Here is a 17240-nt window from a genome sequence, read left to right on the forward strand (position 1 = left end):
ATGTTCTTATGCTAAATTGTGTTTTTTTTATTCGGAGCAAAAGTGCACATACTACCTATAGATAAATAGCTTTAAACTTTTCTTTTGACTGCCTAAGACTTTTGCACATTACTGTATACAGACATACATCCTGTAAACATCGTGTTAAAATCATGTTACATTTAAATGTACATTTACTACTTTGCCATTTTTCCTGTCGATATAGGTAGCTTTTTAATAGCCTCTACTCCTACGAGCAGTTGCATAGTAGTTTATGGCGTGAGTTCTTACTTCATTGTGTCGGTTTTTCGCTGACGGGGTTTACCGGGGATTACGGCCAGACCACGTGGTGCGCAACTAGTTTTGTCGTCTTTTTTGTCCTAAAATGATGATGGCACCCCAGATAAAGGGGAAATGTGCACGGACATTGACTTTCAAACAGCGAAAGCCCATTACCAGCTGCAGAATTATAGCTCCGCTGTGTCAGATGAGCGCGGATGGGCAATGAGGGGTATACAATACGATATAACTGAACTGAGAGAAGCGTAGCCAAGCCATGTCTTTGAACTACATCAAGAACTTTTATGAAGGATGTGTAAGTAAGCGATTTGCATCTAACAAATCTCTTGAGTGCCTGTTAGAGGCATATAGTGTTTACGATTTATGCTGATAAATTAACTTACTGGCTCAGGCGCCCGGTGAAGAGTTGTAATATTTTGCATGTGAAGAAAATAATATCATTTAGATATTTGCTTGTATGAATGCAGAAGTTATTTAAAGTTTAATAGGAAACTTGTTGCCAAAATATTTCTAATGCCCTGAAGGGCTGCTTTGATTTATTAATCATTGATTTGTAATTGTTCCATCGTGGTACAGCAGAGTTCACTGAAAATGTCACAGGTATGATTTTAATTGCCTGTTACCCAGGTAACAATGGAACCATGTTTATATTAGTAATTTACTTTTAATGTTGACACAGTATGGGGGCAGTGTGTGCATGGCTCAGTGGGCTAAGCCTCTGTGAGTGTGATTGGAAGGTCTCTGCTTCAAGCCCAGCTTCAGCACATCTGTGGGTCCTTGAGTAAGGCCCTTGACCCAGCTCCCTGGACACTGCAACAGGTGGCTGCTCTTCATAGCCATGCAAGATGGGGGCCATGAAGCAAATTAATACAAGTATCGTAATAATATGTTGCGTAACTTAACAAAGTATGTTCTGTTTTTGCCAGGGCTTCTGTTTTAATTTTTCTCCTTTTTTTCTGCTCTTTAGCTCAGGCCTCCGACGGTGATTGGCCAGTTCCACACGCTGTTCTATGGTTCTGTGCGCATGTTCTTTCTCGGCGTCCTGGGTTTTGCTGTCTACGGCAATGAAGCTCTGCACTTCAGCTGTGACCCTGACAGAAGGGACTTGAACCTCTACTGTTATAACCAGTTCAGGCCAATAACACCTCAGGTAACTGCATCTGCATGTAATTGTCAGGCTCTGCGTATTAATCATACACGTGCAGGACGTGGTCTGGTGGGTAACACATCCAAAACAAAGGAGGGAGCTCTGCCAGGCTCATAGCCAGAAGTTAGTTTCTGGGGCGGTCCAGTTGCTCTGCGAATAGATCTTCTGAAGATTTTGTCAACCCAGGGAGAAGCAAACCTACCTAATTTTCCTATGAGGCTACATACCTGGGTTCTGCTATAGCGTATAGCAAGATATATAACCTGAAAAATAAAGAGACAAAATTTTAACCATTTTTAAGGAAAAAAGAGGACACTGTTATCTCACACCTCTGAGGATGTGAGTTCAAATCTCACCCCACCTGTTTGGGTGTGGTCCTTATAGGTATGTGGACCAGTGTGTGGTTCTGCAGGTTAGGATGCTAATCCCACGAACAGAAGGCTGCAGGTTTGAAACCCATGACCAGCAGACTGTGGCCTTTGAAGACCTTTAACCCCAGCTGCTCCACTATGGCCAGTGCCAGTCAAAGCCCACGTGGCACCCAAAATGTGGGCTGTCTGGGGGGGGGGCAAAAACATGGGCTGTCTGGGTGTCCCTGAGGGTTTGAGAAACACTGGAATAAAATATGATTGTTCTGTTTCCGTGCAGTCCAGAAGCGTTTCATTTCTGATGGCTGCCCGTTTCTGATAGGGTATGCATGAGCATGTGCCAGGTTACGGATTGGCATTCTGTATGTCCTGCACTTCCCAAGCCATCCTCCAATGACAGCGTGTAACGGATTGTAGGTAGAGTGGACCGAGGGATGCCCACGGGGGTTACTTACACAACATGTTTTATTTATTTCCGGCTGAAAAGCCCTAAATCTCAGAGTGAAAGACAGCAGAAGGTGACCTAAGTTACAGTCTCTCAAACTTGCAGGTGTCCCAAGACAAATCTCATAATAGTGATGGACACAACAAAGCAACCTGCATATACTGACTCTCGTTCCCTCTCTGCTGAGAACTAGTGAGGTCCAGGGTTCGAATTATAGGGGAGCACAGGGTATCTCAGCTTCCCTGGAAAGGACACAAGCTCCTTGAAAGCCTCCCTGAGATGTTTAGGGGGAGCTCTAAAAAGTCGTCCACTTTTGTGTTATAGGTTATAGGTTATATTTTATATTTTATTTTCTGTACATTAAAGTTCCTGATTTTTTTTTTTATATAAATATGTCCATGTTGCGTCTTTATTCGCTCATTCCATTCCATTAAACTTCTTTCTTGATTCTTATGTTGTTATTGTGCCTCCATGAAATGTTACTGACGGTATTAACTGCCTGCAGTAGGAGTAGTACAATGTGTGTCTCAGTGCCCCTGTTATTGACCGCACTGCCGCGCTTATATGTATGCAGTGCGTGTGACTTGGGAGGTCGTGGTGCACACTGGAAAATAGGGCTTCCTCGAATGGGAAGGGGTTGTAATTCTAACCCTGGTGAGGTCTGCTTTGAGACAGAGCACTGAATAGTGGCTGAGGTAGTATGAACAGTAGTACAATTACTACTAACACAGTAATTTCTACCATTTACTCATCTGCTCCCAAAAGAGGTGAATTCTGAATTTGTGGACTTTGTAGACTTATTAGAATAAAAGTAATAGAATGACGCATAGCATGAGCGACAGGTTTACTTGCATGCAATTTAAATCCTTCTTTGTTAAGCAGGGTTCACTAATTCTGGTCCCGGAGGATCAGAATCCAACACAGTTTGCAGATCTCCCTGCTCAGCTGCAGCTTAATCAGCTAATTACCAGGTTTAGTCGGTGCGTCTGAGTAGCAAAATCTGCAAACTGTGCTGCAAACTGGCTCCCCAAGATTGGAATTGGACATTCCTGCCCTGCAGCTTGAATATTAATATTTACATGTTGTGGGCTTATGTTGACATGAGCATGACATGCTTCTCGTTGCAGGTCTTCTGGGCATTGCAGATGGTAACTGTACTTCTTCCAGGAGCTGTGTTCCACCTGTACGCTGCCTGCAAGAACTTTGATCAGGAAGAAATCCTCCGGCGACCTGTTTATACCATTTTCTACATCATCTCTGTTGTGCTGAGGGTGCTTCTGGAGTTTGTGGCCTTTTGGCTTCAGAGCCACCTGTTTGGGTTCCAGGTTCATCCCCTCTTCAGGTGCGAGGCCAGCACCTTGGAGAAGAAGTTCGGCATGATCAAGTGCATGGTGCCGGAGCACATCGAGAAGACCATCTTCCTCAGCGCCATGTACGTCTTCACCATCATCACGGTGGGGCTGTGCGTTGCTGAGATTTTTGAGATACTGTGCAGAAGATTATTAGGGTTGCAGCCCAGTCAGTGACCTGCATGTCATTCTAGTGTAAGTTTTAGGTAAAAAAAAGAAAAAAAAAAGATTTTCTGTGTCTTGGCTAAATGTTGACATGGAAAGGTCTTAGACAAACATACCTCTTGTTATTTAAAATACTTAGGATAGTTATACAGATCATATTTTAAACTAATTTTACTATGATTTTAAAATTATATTCTAAGCTGTTTGTCTTACAGATGTGAACTGAAATGTATCCTTCAACAGATTAAGTATTTTAGCACATGCAGATTTTTATAAACCTGTGCTCTAAGTGTGTGGAGTTTGCTTTTATTCCCCATGTCAGGTGGGAGTTCTACCCCTAGTTCAAACGCATGCAGCTGGACTAACTGGCCAGTCTGAATGGCCCGCGGAGTGTGATTTTGTGTGTGAGTGTGCATGCACGCCCCGGACTGGCATCTCATCCTGGTTGGGCCCCTGCCCTGTGCTCTATGCTGCCTTGTTTGTACTCCAGCTTGTCCTGGATAAGTGTTAGAAGGTGGACTTGGCTTGTAATGTAAAAACCATAAAAGGAGAGTGTCACAGTTTGTGTGTGAATCCCTAGAAATTAAACAATTTTGCTCTCTTTCCCCTGTACATGATGGTGCATCTGATTTAATTATCGTGTAAGTGGTCGATATGATAAAAGATAAAATATACCTCTCATATATGTATAAATAGATTCAGATATCTATCCATGTTTCTGATCATATTTTCAGCTCCATGTATCATCTCAGGTATAGGATGACATGCTTTGAACAGAACAACCCCCTGGTTAACCTTAATATTTTGCTTTAAAATATCAGGGAGTGTATCCTCAGTTGCTACACAACAAAGGCATTTAGGATTTCCTGGCTGCGCTGTACAGATTTTGATGTTCAGGTTGTTTCTCAGTTGTTCTTTCCAACTTCAGCTCCACCCCCGTGATCAGAGTAGGGCTTCTACTTTTTAGATCTCCTGTATATTTGATGCCTGAAATTATTAATTAAAATATTTATTACCAATGTTGTACAATTCTTTGTGAATGTATGTAAAGCCACCATCATCTTGATTAATAACAAAAAATCTGATTAATAACAAAAAATCTGTATCCAATGGAAGTAAAAAAAAAAAAAATTAAATCACGATGTAACTCTCGGTTGACTTTTGACATCCCTAGATCATGACTACACTTTGAAGAAGGTATAAATCAGGTACCTGCTCATTTTGCCTGAACTATTTAATGTGAACTTGTGCCTGAGCTTTGAAGGTAGTGGATGCCCTTTCAGTTACTTGCCCCTCAAAAAGTCTCTGCACGTCCCTGGTCGAAATGATTAGCTGAACCTAAGGATGTGAATATGTAAGGGATATGCAATGTGAAAGGATGCAAGGGAACTGTTAAAATTGTTCACACGTAACAGAGTAGATCAGATACTGTCCTTCACACCTGATATATTAACCAGTCCATCAGTGTTGCGTTGACTTTCGAAGCTGAATTATGACTTTGGTGAGGTTTTTTTATGGTTGGTAGCGGTTAGCTTTATCCAATTCTTTGGCGGATTGTTAGTTGTTTGGCTGATGGGAAATTCTCACCTTACTAAAAACGAACGACCTCGGAACATTAATTTAATTCTGATCGCTGGAGAACAGAGAATAATTTACAGCAGCTGTCTAATTGCTCTGACAACAAGGAAGTGATGATTTATGTCTTTCGATTTGTGGAATCAGGATAGTGTCTTGCTTCTAAAAGGTTTCATTAGGCTCCTGCATTATAAGATTTCTGATAATGAGATGAAACAAGAATTTGATTATAATTATGAGAACGCTGCCTAGTAACGATGGGATGTTTATTTTCAGTAGTAATGTAAAAATTACTGAATCTAATTAAAATTATGAGTATGTGAATCACTCAAGCATGTATTTTTCTCAGATGGGGAAAATAATGATATTTTACTAATCTTGAAAATATGTAGGGATTCATAAGCACATGTATGTTATAGGGACACTCTAATGTCCATTCATCAGTTTTCTTTACCTGCCGGTCCCAGTCAGGGTTGTGAGGGGTCCAGAGCCTATCCTGGAAGCTATGGGTGCAAGGCAGGGAATAACCCAGGATGGGGCGCCAATCCAACGTAGGGCACACTCACACAACATTCACTCACACTCACACACCATTCACTCACACTCACACATCATTCACTCACACATGCACACCTATAGGCAATTTGGCAAGTCCAAGTCACCTTAGCCTGTTTCTGGACTTATTTCATCCTATTATTCTGGCTACAGAAGGAGTACCAAAGAAATAAACATGTTTCTGCTCGTAAGCGTATCCACTATATTATCACTTATAATGTTGTCTAGGTACAAATAATCGCTAGCTGCTGAATGTACTCTTTTGTCCAAAAAAGTAAGAAAAGTTGTTCAAATGATTTATGTACTAACTCCGAGTAACTTTCCTGTATGCGGAGGAGAGGGTTATTCAAGGCAGTAGATAACCTGGTGTTATGCTGGCAGTAAAAATATTCAGTAATCCATTTTTCACGTCTAAAATTATCTGTTATTCATTGCACTTTTCCACATACTCAGGAGTGGAGAAGGAATTTGTAAAATGTAACCCAGTGCCATTACTTCTTAAATTTTTCATAGTAAAGACAGAAAACGTATCTGTTCTTATATGTGTAATTAATTGCAAGTTGTCAATGATGTGCTTTAATGCAGCATATTCGCAGGGATGCTCTTGTTTATTTTAACAGATTCTGAAAGAAGAAGATGGACTAAGCAGTGTTGATTACTTAAACAAATGTGCTGGACGTTTTAGGCGGTAAAATTTTTACTTTGCTTTATCAAGCCAATGTAACAGTACCAGCACAACGATGGAACAAAATTTCAGGTAAAGGTTAAGCGTGATCCCATTTCGGAATCAGAATCTTTATAGAGTCCACAGAATTTCCACAGAGTGCAGAACAGCTAATTCAACATTTTAGATGGAGGCTTTTAAGTGTATGAGCTCTAACCTGCCATAATGTAGAGGATTTTAAATTGGAAGCTGATAAAGACCATTGTGCCACAGAATGAGAAACATGAAAGTGGAGGCTTTCTTCAAATTCTAACTACAAAACATCTACAAAGGACGTGAGAAGCTTTTAAAACAAGGTTAACACACATATGAACTCTAACCACAGTTCAATGCCTCTGCGATGCGATCTTTAGATTTTGGTTGAGGCTCTTAATCCAAGAAGGTGAGTTAACTGAAGACACTCTCAGGATTATAGTAAATTGGTTTTTGATGCACTTGCTCAGTAAATTGCAGGGGATTGAAAACTGATCCTGTGGCGCCAGGGTTTCTGGTCTTTTCCTCAAGCTGAAATTTTGATTAAATGACCTGACAGAGCTGTTCCGAAATTTCTTAAATCGATCTGAGAGATTTTAATAGCTGTAGTTGTACATGTAAGAATTAATCTGATTAAGGTACTTTTTTGCACAAACTTAAATGCAATACTCTTCACTGCTTGCAGATAAATTTAAGCAATTGTACGTCTTAGTCAGTCTTTGGTTTTGTTCCAGTTAGTTCTCCTGGCCGATAGGGGGCAGTGTTTCAAAATGCGAGGCCAGGCAATCCAGGAAGCGGAAGAATAGGACGGTCGTTTGTTTTGCTTTTTTTTGTCAGCATCGATGACTGAGTGAAAATTCTGTTTTATGACAGTTTGCTATAAAAGTAACTCGCCTACTTCATTATGGCTCTACCACCACAGTTAAAAGCCATTCAACATCATCTTCGAACGGCACAGGAACATGACAAAAGAGACCCGGTTGTTGCTTATTACTGTAAGTCCAATGATTGAGTAACTAGACAATGGTCGATGCATACCTCTGTGTGTGTCCTGGCACAGTATGAAATAACATAACTTTTTTCTACTTATGTATACGGTTTTTTCTTTCTGTGAAAGAAACAGGCACTCGCGGTGTTAGTTAAGATACTTGCGATAGCAGACTTGTTCCCACCCATCCTTAGCCGCTGCTAGTCTGGTTGCCTAACTAAAATCTACCTGAAAACTTCCAAAGTTTTCAGTGTGAAAGTAAACAGATGTCGGTTTATTGCCGTTTTCAAGTCGTATTCTCCTCTGATTTTTGGCATGTAAAGTCACCCGCCTTGTAATTGGAGATGAACTGGCTAAGTGATCGTAATAGATATAGTAGCTGGGGGAGAAGTGTTTTCATAAGATTGTAATGAGATAGTTAAGACTAAGCGTCGTTTAGATGGCATGCTTGTCAGTTTTTATATTTGAGTTGTGTTTGAAAAAGTTTTTCAAATTAAACATTTCTTTTGAGAGTTATGTAGGTGTACAGTCAAACGTTTTTCATAGAAAGCTGTGTTGTATGATCTGTTAAATAAATAGGAGAAGCTTTACTATTTTGCCATTTCTGTTACACGAACAAGCTAAACGGGACTAATGCGGACATCCGACTGCATTAAAATACGAAGCTGCTTTAGAAAGCAGTCGCGTTTGCTTGCTCGTTGTTATGTAGCGCAACCAAATATTCTCTGGCTGGATACATCTAATGCCTTTTGTTAATATTTTATTTGGCATAAAAGCACACAGTCAAACGTATTATTACAGTTAGTTAAAGGACACTGTAAGTGTGGTATATTTTAAGTTTTAGTAATGTGTTCTTCTGGATATAGCACTTTTTTGTAGGTATCTGCCACTCTTTTGTATGATGGCATTTGATAAATAGGTACATTTATATTATTTTTAATATTACTACTACTAATAATAATAATGATAATAATAATAATATCTTGCGTGTCTTATCGCCCTCGACATAAATAGGTTTCGTTTTCTTTTCCTGTCCCGCTTGTGTGCCTTTAAGGGGCCCTTGTGCGTCGGGGATCTGGCCCCCTGCTTAGCAGCATCCTGTGTCAGGTGCGGCGCCGTGCAGGGTGTGGCTCTTCGGGCTCAGTGCCCAGCAGAGGGCGCTCTGCTAGCCCGGTGGCCAAATATGCAGGGTAACTCGTTTTACCAGGCAGACCTAAGGTGTGGGGTGCTGTGGCTTTAGACCTGCAAAATCAGGGCTTTCTTTATTAATGCGTCCTGTATGCTTTCAGTAAGCCCTTTGTATTTGCTGATGTTGTTCCCAGTTGGAAAAATTGATTCATGTCCGCGTTTGCGGCAGGGGACCCGTAAAATGTAAACACTGGAGCCGTTTCTTTCGCTCCGAGTCTGAGACGGGGTTTTCTTTCATTAAACTCGTAAAATCTGCTAATGTGGATTTTAATTTTATTTATGACTTGCTGTAAGTGAAAATATTTTTTAAATAATAATAAAAAACATAGACCACCAAGAGAAAATATTTATTTTAATTTTATGTAAATATACTTGGTTAGTCTGTAATCTTATCGGTTTAACCATGGGTCTTTGTTCATGAGACACATGACTGGATTCTACTAATCTTGGGCGTTGTTTACTTATCAGTGCAAACACTAAACCCTAAAAAATTATTTTAGTCAAATAATGACTTGTTAATATTTTGTATAACTCGTATAACAATCAACAAGTAATTATATTTTGCGTATTAATTGTTATTGCATCAAAGTGTACCACTGGAGGTCAGTATTGACTTGTCATTGACGGAATTAAGAAGCTGTTCATTTGAAAATGGATACAAAGTAATAATTCTCTGCATCACTCTGGTTTTGTTTTATAATGATTTATGCTGGTCTTTACTGATATATACCGATGATTTATGCTGGACATCATACTTGTATTAGTGGCTGTTTAAATTTAGCCATGTTTTCAAGAAAAAAATAAACATACTTTGCTTTGGGGAAATGATGGTAAAATCAAATAAAATAAAATCCAGCGTCTATCCACAATGCCTGGAGTAACTGTGATGGCTCATCATATCGAATATGACACGGGCGTCAGTCAAATCACAGCAGCTGTGTGTTGCGAACCAAGCAGCCGCGTTACCATGTTCTCGATGTGCAGACTTCATGCGCTCGTGGAAAACGCTGGAGTTACCAGAAAGTGGGTAGTTAATGGCCAATTATCCGAAGGCACTTGAATGAAATTATCACCCTTGTGTCTAATAAATGCATGGCTGAGAGACTCACAGTGCAGTAGCTTGAGTGTCAGATTTCTAGCCCCTGATCATATTCCCAGTAGTGAATTTGTAGTATTTCCCCGCTTGTATGGAATGCAAACCTCTTTTGTGACATTGTTTGTATGTGGCACAGTGATGCCAAACTTGAAGATACGACAGAGGTGAAACGGAAACTTTTTTTTTGTGACTGTTTCTCGGTGATCCGAGCACAGGGAGGCGGTCCTGTGCAGGACTCGCAGCCCCTCTCCTGCTTCTTAAACGAGCATTGCTCAGCCCAGCATGGGGCTGGGGGATGTATGGAAAAGGCGCTCTTTCATATTGTTCTGCTTCTCGGGTTGCTGGACTTGGTCCAGTGTTCGGATTCAACTGCAGGCTACATAATAACTCCCTTGTAATGTGGAGGGTCGAGTGCGCGGGCTGGCATTCCTGAATCCACAATTCTTTTCCTCCTGCAGATGTTGGTGAAAATGCTCTGTCGCAGATTGACAGAGAACTTCTGCATTCCTTCTCTGTCCAGCCTCAGTGCTGTGTTGACCCACCTTGTCTTTTTGCACTCTTTGTGTCTTGCTTATGTATATATCGTGATATTAACTGCATTCTACGCTTACTGTAACACACATTTCTTATTTATTTATTTTTTTTTAATCAAAGTCCTTGGGGACTTAGCCTAACTGAAGGCAGATGCTTGGATTTCAGTGTTTCTGGGTTACGTTGTATGCGCTCGCCATAAGGCACAGCGGTCTCTTTGTGAAAGCACAAGCAAATTTCTGCAAACGGTACACATGAAATATTGCTAAATTCAGTAGTACACAAAAATAATCCCTGTTTTGGTATTATCAGATTGCTTTGATGAACTGAAGGAATTCGAAAAATACTTTTTCACTTGCTGCTAAAGGATTCGATGTTTGGTGAATACTTTTTAGGTATTAAGTTAAAAATATAAAAGGCAATACAATAAAATAATTTGGTCTATATCAGGGGTAGGAAAACTTATCCACACAGGGCCCGTGTGTTTGCAGGTTTTAGGGTGACCTTTAGGTCAGCTGTTCAAACCCTGGTGTGAGGACTCTTCAACCAATTATTCCTCTAATTAATAATCTAATTAGGGAGTTGCAACAAAAACCCAAATGCACAGTGACCCTTTCTGGATAATTGTCTACCTGTGGTTTAAAAAATTGTAAATTATTGCTTAAAATATGGTATCCACCCTGTGGACATGTTATATAATACTTCTAAAAGAACTATTCTAAATACTTATTGCTTGTTAATCTTCTTCATGAAATCAAACATTCACAATGTCTAAAGAAACGTAGCAAGTTTGATTGGGCATTAGGAGAAATAAAATTTGCAAATGAACTGTTTCCATTTTTAAAATGAGGCCAAATTGAACTGCATACTTGCTTGTATTGCCTACAGATAGCTATTCCATCCATTGTAAATAGTGACTTAACTCTGTGTCTTCTCGAATAGAGGTGTGTGGCATCCACCCACCATTTAAACACCACTTTTACATCTATACAAAGAAGACAAAAAGTCATCACTGTACTGAAAAGATTGTTGTTCTTTCCAAGTGTACTTGATACCTAAGTACTGAAACCACAGTTCGTTATGGCTTCAGCTGAAATATGAGGCTGACAGTGACTCTGCAGGCAGTGCTGTCACCTGACAGCGCTGTGCTTTGTCGTCATGAAAATGATTGTTTCCTTCTGTTTATAAAATATGCCTGTTTGCAGTTGTGGATTCCTGCAGGTTTATATAGGAGCCTGATTAATGTGATAGTCCTGCCCTTTGATATCAGCCCACTGTACCTTTTGATAACAATGTAATGGTATCGTCCTCTGCCCTCCAAACCTGCTGACAGTACTTGGAGTATGATATATAGATATAGATATAGATATAGATATAGATATAGATATATATTAGTGTGTGCGCGTGCGCACACGTGTGTTTCCAGTTAATTATTGATGTACATACATTGCCTTTTTTGTTTCGAAAAGAAAACTTACCATTCAGGTCAGTCTTCATATATCAGTTAACGATTAAAGAATTATTCATTATACCATCACTTTGAAATGATACAGTGCATATTTTTGTGAGCCTTGTTTTGGTTTTCATGCAGTGCTCCCATCAAAGGAGAGGGTTTTCAGTTACAGCAAAGTGAAGGTCCAGGGACTTTTCCTTTCAGAATCGAAGAAAGCCCTCCTTCTTTCTGCTCACCCAAGTCTCACTTTACTCGTCTACAGTGAGCTTCATTGCACCCTGCAGTGAAATAATGTATCCAAATGAATGTTAACTCTGCACTGGTGTTGAAAGTTAAGTTCTTTAGATATATCCAACATAAATATGCAAAGAAAAAAGGAAAATTTAGCCCTCATGAGAATAAGGTCGCTAAGTATGTAAACCTGTATGCAGGTTTTGGGATAACCTTTAAGTCAGCTGGTCAAACCCAGGTGTGACAACTGTTCTGCCAATCAGTCCTCTAATTAGTAATCTTTTCTGCATAATTTTCTACCTGTGGTCTAAATAATTGTTTAACTGAAAATGTCAGATTATTGCTTAATACATGGTGTACACTGTGTGGACATGTTATGTAATACCTTTAATGGAACTATTCTAAATACTTATTGCTTTTTAGTCTTATTCATGTAATCAAGCTTGCACGATGTCTAAATTTAAAATGTAGCAAGTTTGATTGGGCATTAGGGGAAATAAAATTTGTAAATGAACTGTTTTCCTTTTTAAAATGAGGCCAAATTGAACTGCATACTTGCTTGTATTGCCTACAGATAGCTATTCCATCCATTGTAAATAGTGACTTAATTCTGTGTCTTCTCAAATAGAGGTGTGTGACATCCACCCACCATTTAAACACCACTTTTACATCTATACAAAGAATACAAAAAGTCATCACTGTACTGAAAAGATTGTTGTTCTTTCCAAGTGTACTTGATACCTAAGTACTGAAACCACAGTTCGTTATGGCTTCAGATAAGGTTCAGCTGAAATATGAGGCTGACAGTGACTCTGCAGGCAGTGTTGTCACCTGACAGCGCTGTGCTTTGTGGGTCTCTCGGTGCAGAGTATGTTCTGAGCAAGATCACGTGGGTCTCCAGTGTCCACCCACTATCCAGAAGATCTGTGTAGTTGTAGCATCACTGGGATCTATGCTGCCTCAAACCCTGCGTAGTTTCAGATGGGCTGCTGGTCACTGCGGCCTCATCGTACAAGTAATTGTTAAAAATGGATGGATTAGTGGAAGGGTGATTTCTCCCCTCCCCCAATCCCGAGAATCTGAACTCCTAGCAAAACAAACCCCCCCCCCCCCCACCATCTCATAAATTGGTGACCTTAAACCACGTCCTCCCCCGGTTTTATTTTCAGTCGGAATTTGAATTTGGCCGGTGTTATCTGTGCAGGGGCGGCGATAAACACCTCACAGGTTCTCGTCGGCATTTCATCCTGGTCCCCTACGGCTTTTCCTTCTACACGCTGTAGGGCGTAAGGTTGCATCGCTGGAATTTCTGTCTGGCTCTGTAGTTTTTACGCCACGGGCGGTCAGAGTTGAATGTTTGCGTGGATATATCATAAAATGGGAATGTAGTGCTGTAAATCATCTAACATCTTTCTGAAAGGGGATGTATTGGGTGGAGTGTTTTGATTCCAAGATAAAATAAATTGGTGCTGGTCCAAGATGACAGTGATCACATTGTCCAGGTCGTTGCTGCAGCTTTGCTGCCCGTATCGCATGTTGATCTGCCGTTGGGCACATTCTGATTTCTCCTCAGTTAACTTTGTTAAATCGTTGCCAAAGCCAGAGAGTGACCCTGGGCACAGTTTGACAGGCTAATCTGATGTGCCGGCACTCTACTAAGCTGTGCGTAGCACTCCGCTCTCTGCATGCTCGCTGTATTTTTTTTTTATAGCAGCTTCCTAAAGGAAGGAAGTCGTATTTGCCGTTGGGTTTTATGATACTTCCGAAACTGGAGGTGAGTGATAGAGAGCTGAATTCATTGCCGAAATTGGCTTTACTCAAATATGATATTTGCGTAGAAATAGTTATGCTATATTTCTTATGTGTTCAATATTTTAACTACCATAACTGAGAAGGTGGACTAGTGAGTGATGCATTTAATGTGGTTATTTAAATGCAGACATTAAAATTGTATTTCTTTGAGGTTACTGCCAAATTCTCTATTATAATATTATTGTGACCAAATGTTATCTTTGGAATGTAGAATTATTATAATGGTTCATTTTCAAACTGAATTATCATATGTTGAATTTCAGGATTATTAAATATGAATTTCATTGCCTTTAATCGAGCCAGTGCGACACTTTGAACATTCAGACTGCATAGTTTTTAAACTGTGTTTCAGAAGATGCTTATGACACATGAAAGCTGGTCTCAGATTCCATTTCAGACATTTGATGCCCAGAAGTCTGCTGTTGGGAGAAGCTTCACTCTTTCTCTATCCTTTCATCTCTCCACTGGATGCCTCCCACTTCACTTGTTTATTATAAATGGGATATAAGACCTCAACTAAAGGCGGTTAAATTAACATTTTGAAAAATCTGAATTTTTAAAAGAATTTTGCCAAAAATCCTCACAATCCTCGGGTGGATGGATGCATAGATGGATGGATGGGAAGAACTACAACGCATTTTTTACATTTTCATTTGCTTATTTGGCAAGTACTTTGAAACCTGTTCTGAATTAAACAGCAAACCTAAATTCAGTTTTTTTAGGGGGACTAATCTCATTCCATAAAATACTGATTTGTAGTTTTAATTGAACTCCTTTTCATAGGCAGTTTTAAAGGGTGCCAGCTTTTCCAGGAGTTTCTGGAGAAACGCATGAAGATGTTGGCGATCTGAGTGTGATAATTAGGTGCATGATGTTTTCCTGGCAATTAGTTGTTGCACCCTGTATAAATATGCACACTGCATGTAAATAACTGAAGGTAATCTGGTCTGGAGTGTCACAGTACACTGTGGGCCAAGTAATCAAGGGTTTCTTTTTAAGACCGTGTGGAACATGATCTGAAGAACGCAAGAGGCTGCCCAAAAGCCTGCTAATTTATTTCCCACCTCAATTTTCTGTGTTTCTAAATAACATATTCAGAGGGATCCTCATTAGCCAAGGGCATCAGAGGTTCTCCCTTATCTGTTCCTGCCACTTGAATCACCATCCAAGTTATGGGTTCTCATCTATGCAGTTCACCTTCTCAGCCCAGATGGCTTATCAACGATCAGCAAGTCACCAGCTTTGTTATATATCCAAAAAACTGATATCCTGCAATGTTTTTCCTTTAATTTGCCATTTACCCTGCTTATGCCTATTCTTTTGGAGCAGAAATTAAATATGGAATAACCGTCTCATATTTAGTTGCACATCATTATAATCGGAGGTCGACTCCGTCCCATGGGTGAGACGCATATGATCCTTGGTGTGTTATGGTTTGTGTTGAAGGCTGTGGTTGGCTCAGGGTTTGGAGCGATTTCCACTTCCCTTCAGGCAGAGACTCAAGACGACAGACTTGAGTGTTGCGGAGTCATCGGAAGCTGGCCGGAAGCCTAGTGGCAGAATCGCACTTAATTCCGGAATGTTTTAGGTTTGAGTCCCTCTGTGAAGTGGATGAAATACGTGTGATAGTGTGGAGCCGTACAATGGATTTTGTTAAAAGCATTTACTAAGCCGTGAAATGAATGCTGGATTTCACTGGGTTTGGAGGATTCTGGCTCAGAATTTCAAAATGGGGTGTAAAATGGAATTTTTATAATCTGTATGTCTTCGAGTAACACCGTACATAATATAATAATAAATGAAGTAGCAAGACTTTTCTGCCTTTTTTACGGAGAATGTGTATGCAGTGTGTATAAAAATGAATGAGAAAACGAAGGGTACAAGTAGCCACTTATGAAGCGCTAGTTGTGTTTCCCTTGAGTAACAAATATTAAATGTCCTTACTGAAGTATGAGACTGAAGTAGATCTGTATCTAAGGCTGAATGATGCCATCCAGCATACAAAGATGTACAAGAAACTAACATAAGACTTAAAAATGACAGAGAGAAATTTATTTCAGTTGCTTAAAGGGCTGTAAAGGTTTCAGAAGTGGTGCTGTCTTGCAGGTCGGCTCTATGCCATGCAGACCGGCATGAAACTGGACAGCAAAACTCCGGAATGCCGAAAGTTCCTCATCAAGCTGATGGATCAGCTGGAAACAGTAAGTCAAGCAAATTAATAAAAACTGCCTGTTGTCACTTGGCATTTCATGATACCATATACTTCCTTCTGGACATTTATAAAAGCTTGAGTACACTTCCATAACAATGCTTTAAATATGTTTCATCTAATTGGGATGAATGTGTCTTTATAGTTGATCCTTCTCAATACATTGCCTGTAAAATAAAGACGTGCAGAAATCCATTTAAAAATGTAGTTAATAAAAATAGTTTTCAAATGACAAAATTTGGAACAAGTGACAGCAGATTTTTTTTTTTGTCATATCTTTGTGTCCGTCTGTCTTCAAATGCAACAAATGTTGCAAGACTGGTAAGTCATATACTTTTAAGCAGGCTTTTATATCTGTTTTGGTTCCCAGTGTTCTCAGTTTTCAGAATGTTTTATGTGCCTTGTACATCCTCAAAGTATTCTTAGCTTTGTAGTGATTAATATTCTGTTAACATTTATATATTCAGTTACTTGTGCATAAACTGATATCTGTTTATGTTATAGCTATTCCTGGAAGAAATTTGTAGTAGCACATGTTATGTTATGCTGTTGGCTAGAGTGGCAGCCATGAATTGTAGATTTGCTTGTACCTTATAATCTTTTGTAGTAATGATCAGTTTGAAGGAAATATCTGAATTGCGCATTTCAAAAAGGAAACTGACAATTTTTATTTCCTTTTGGTTCTAGAAGCCTTACTGAGCTTTACTCACATTAATGTACGTGTGGTCTTGATGGATTTAAATTTCACTTGTTTAAATATGTGTTTAGAAAAATCATGCTATGAATCTGTCAGTGATTTTTTTAGTATTAAAGTTCAAGTCAATTCATGAACAGAATCACATTTACAAGGTCATAGAAGGTTATGTAAAAAGTCACATATAATTAAATCTCATCAGTACTCCTAACAGATTTAATCAGTTTCACTCAAACAAAGAAGCCTTTGCTCTAAATATGCAATGATAGTTCAGGCAATTAAAAATAGATAATTACCCATTCTCTCATTTTTAGAATTAAGTTTCAAGCACCCTCCAGATGTAATGTTAATTGGAAATTGTCAAAGTGCTATATTGCAGTGAGAAAATAAATGTCTTCATGTATCATGAAAATGATTGTTTCCTTCTGTTTATAAAATATGCCTGTTTGCAGTTGTGG

At 39.5% G+C, this 17240-nt stretch overlaps 2 protein-coding genes across 2 annotated transcripts in view; both read left to right on the plus strand.

Annotated features, from left to right (window-relative positions):
- Nucleotides 1-378: 378 nt before the first annotated feature.
- gje1a (gap junction protein epsilon 1a) lies at nt 379-4681 on the plus strand. The gene is made up of 3 exons (XM_023840968.2): nt 379-574; nt 1247-1429; nt 3367-4681. The coding sequence occupies exons 1-3, from the start codon at nt 536-538 to the stop codon at nt 3763-3765; spliced, it is 621 nt and encodes a 206-aa protein (XP_023696736.2). The 5' UTR covers nt 379-535; the 3' UTR covers nt 3766-4681.
- Nucleotides 4682-7355: 2674 nt separating this feature from the next.
- Nucleotides 7356-17240, plus strand: part of vta1 (vesicle (multivesicular body) trafficking 1) — a 32883-nt gene continuing 22998 nt past the window's right edge. Inside the window, exons 1-2 of the mRNA XM_023840964.2 lie at nt 7356-7575; nt 15986-16080. Coding sequence (XP_023696732.1) covers nt 7485-7575; nt 15986-16080 — 186 coding nt within the window. The 5' untranslated portion in view covers nt 7356-7484. The remainder of the gene's footprint in view (nt 7576-15985; nt 16081-17240) is intronic.

Source organism: Paramormyrops kingsleyae, chromosome 19 (genome assembly GCF_048594095.1).
Source record: "Paramormyrops kingsleyae isolate MSU_618 chromosome 19, PKINGS_0.4, whole genome shotgun sequence".
NCBI classification, from domain to species: domain Eukaryota; kingdom Metazoa; phylum Chordata; class Actinopteri; order Osteoglossiformes; family Mormyridae; genus Paramormyrops; species Paramormyrops kingsleyae.

Coding starts and splice junctions, on each gene's coding strand:
- gje1a (XM_023840968.2), top strand. CDS start 536: ATGTCTTTGAACTACATCAAGAACTTTTATGAAGGATGT. Junction 575..1,246: donor AGAACTTTTATGAAGGATGT/GTAAGTAAGCGA, acceptor TCTGCTCTTTAG/CTCAGGCCTCCGACGGTGAT. Junction 1,430..3,366: donor TCAGGCCAATAACACCTCAG/GTAACTGCATCT, acceptor TTCTCGTTGCAG/GTCTTCTGGGCATTGCAGAT.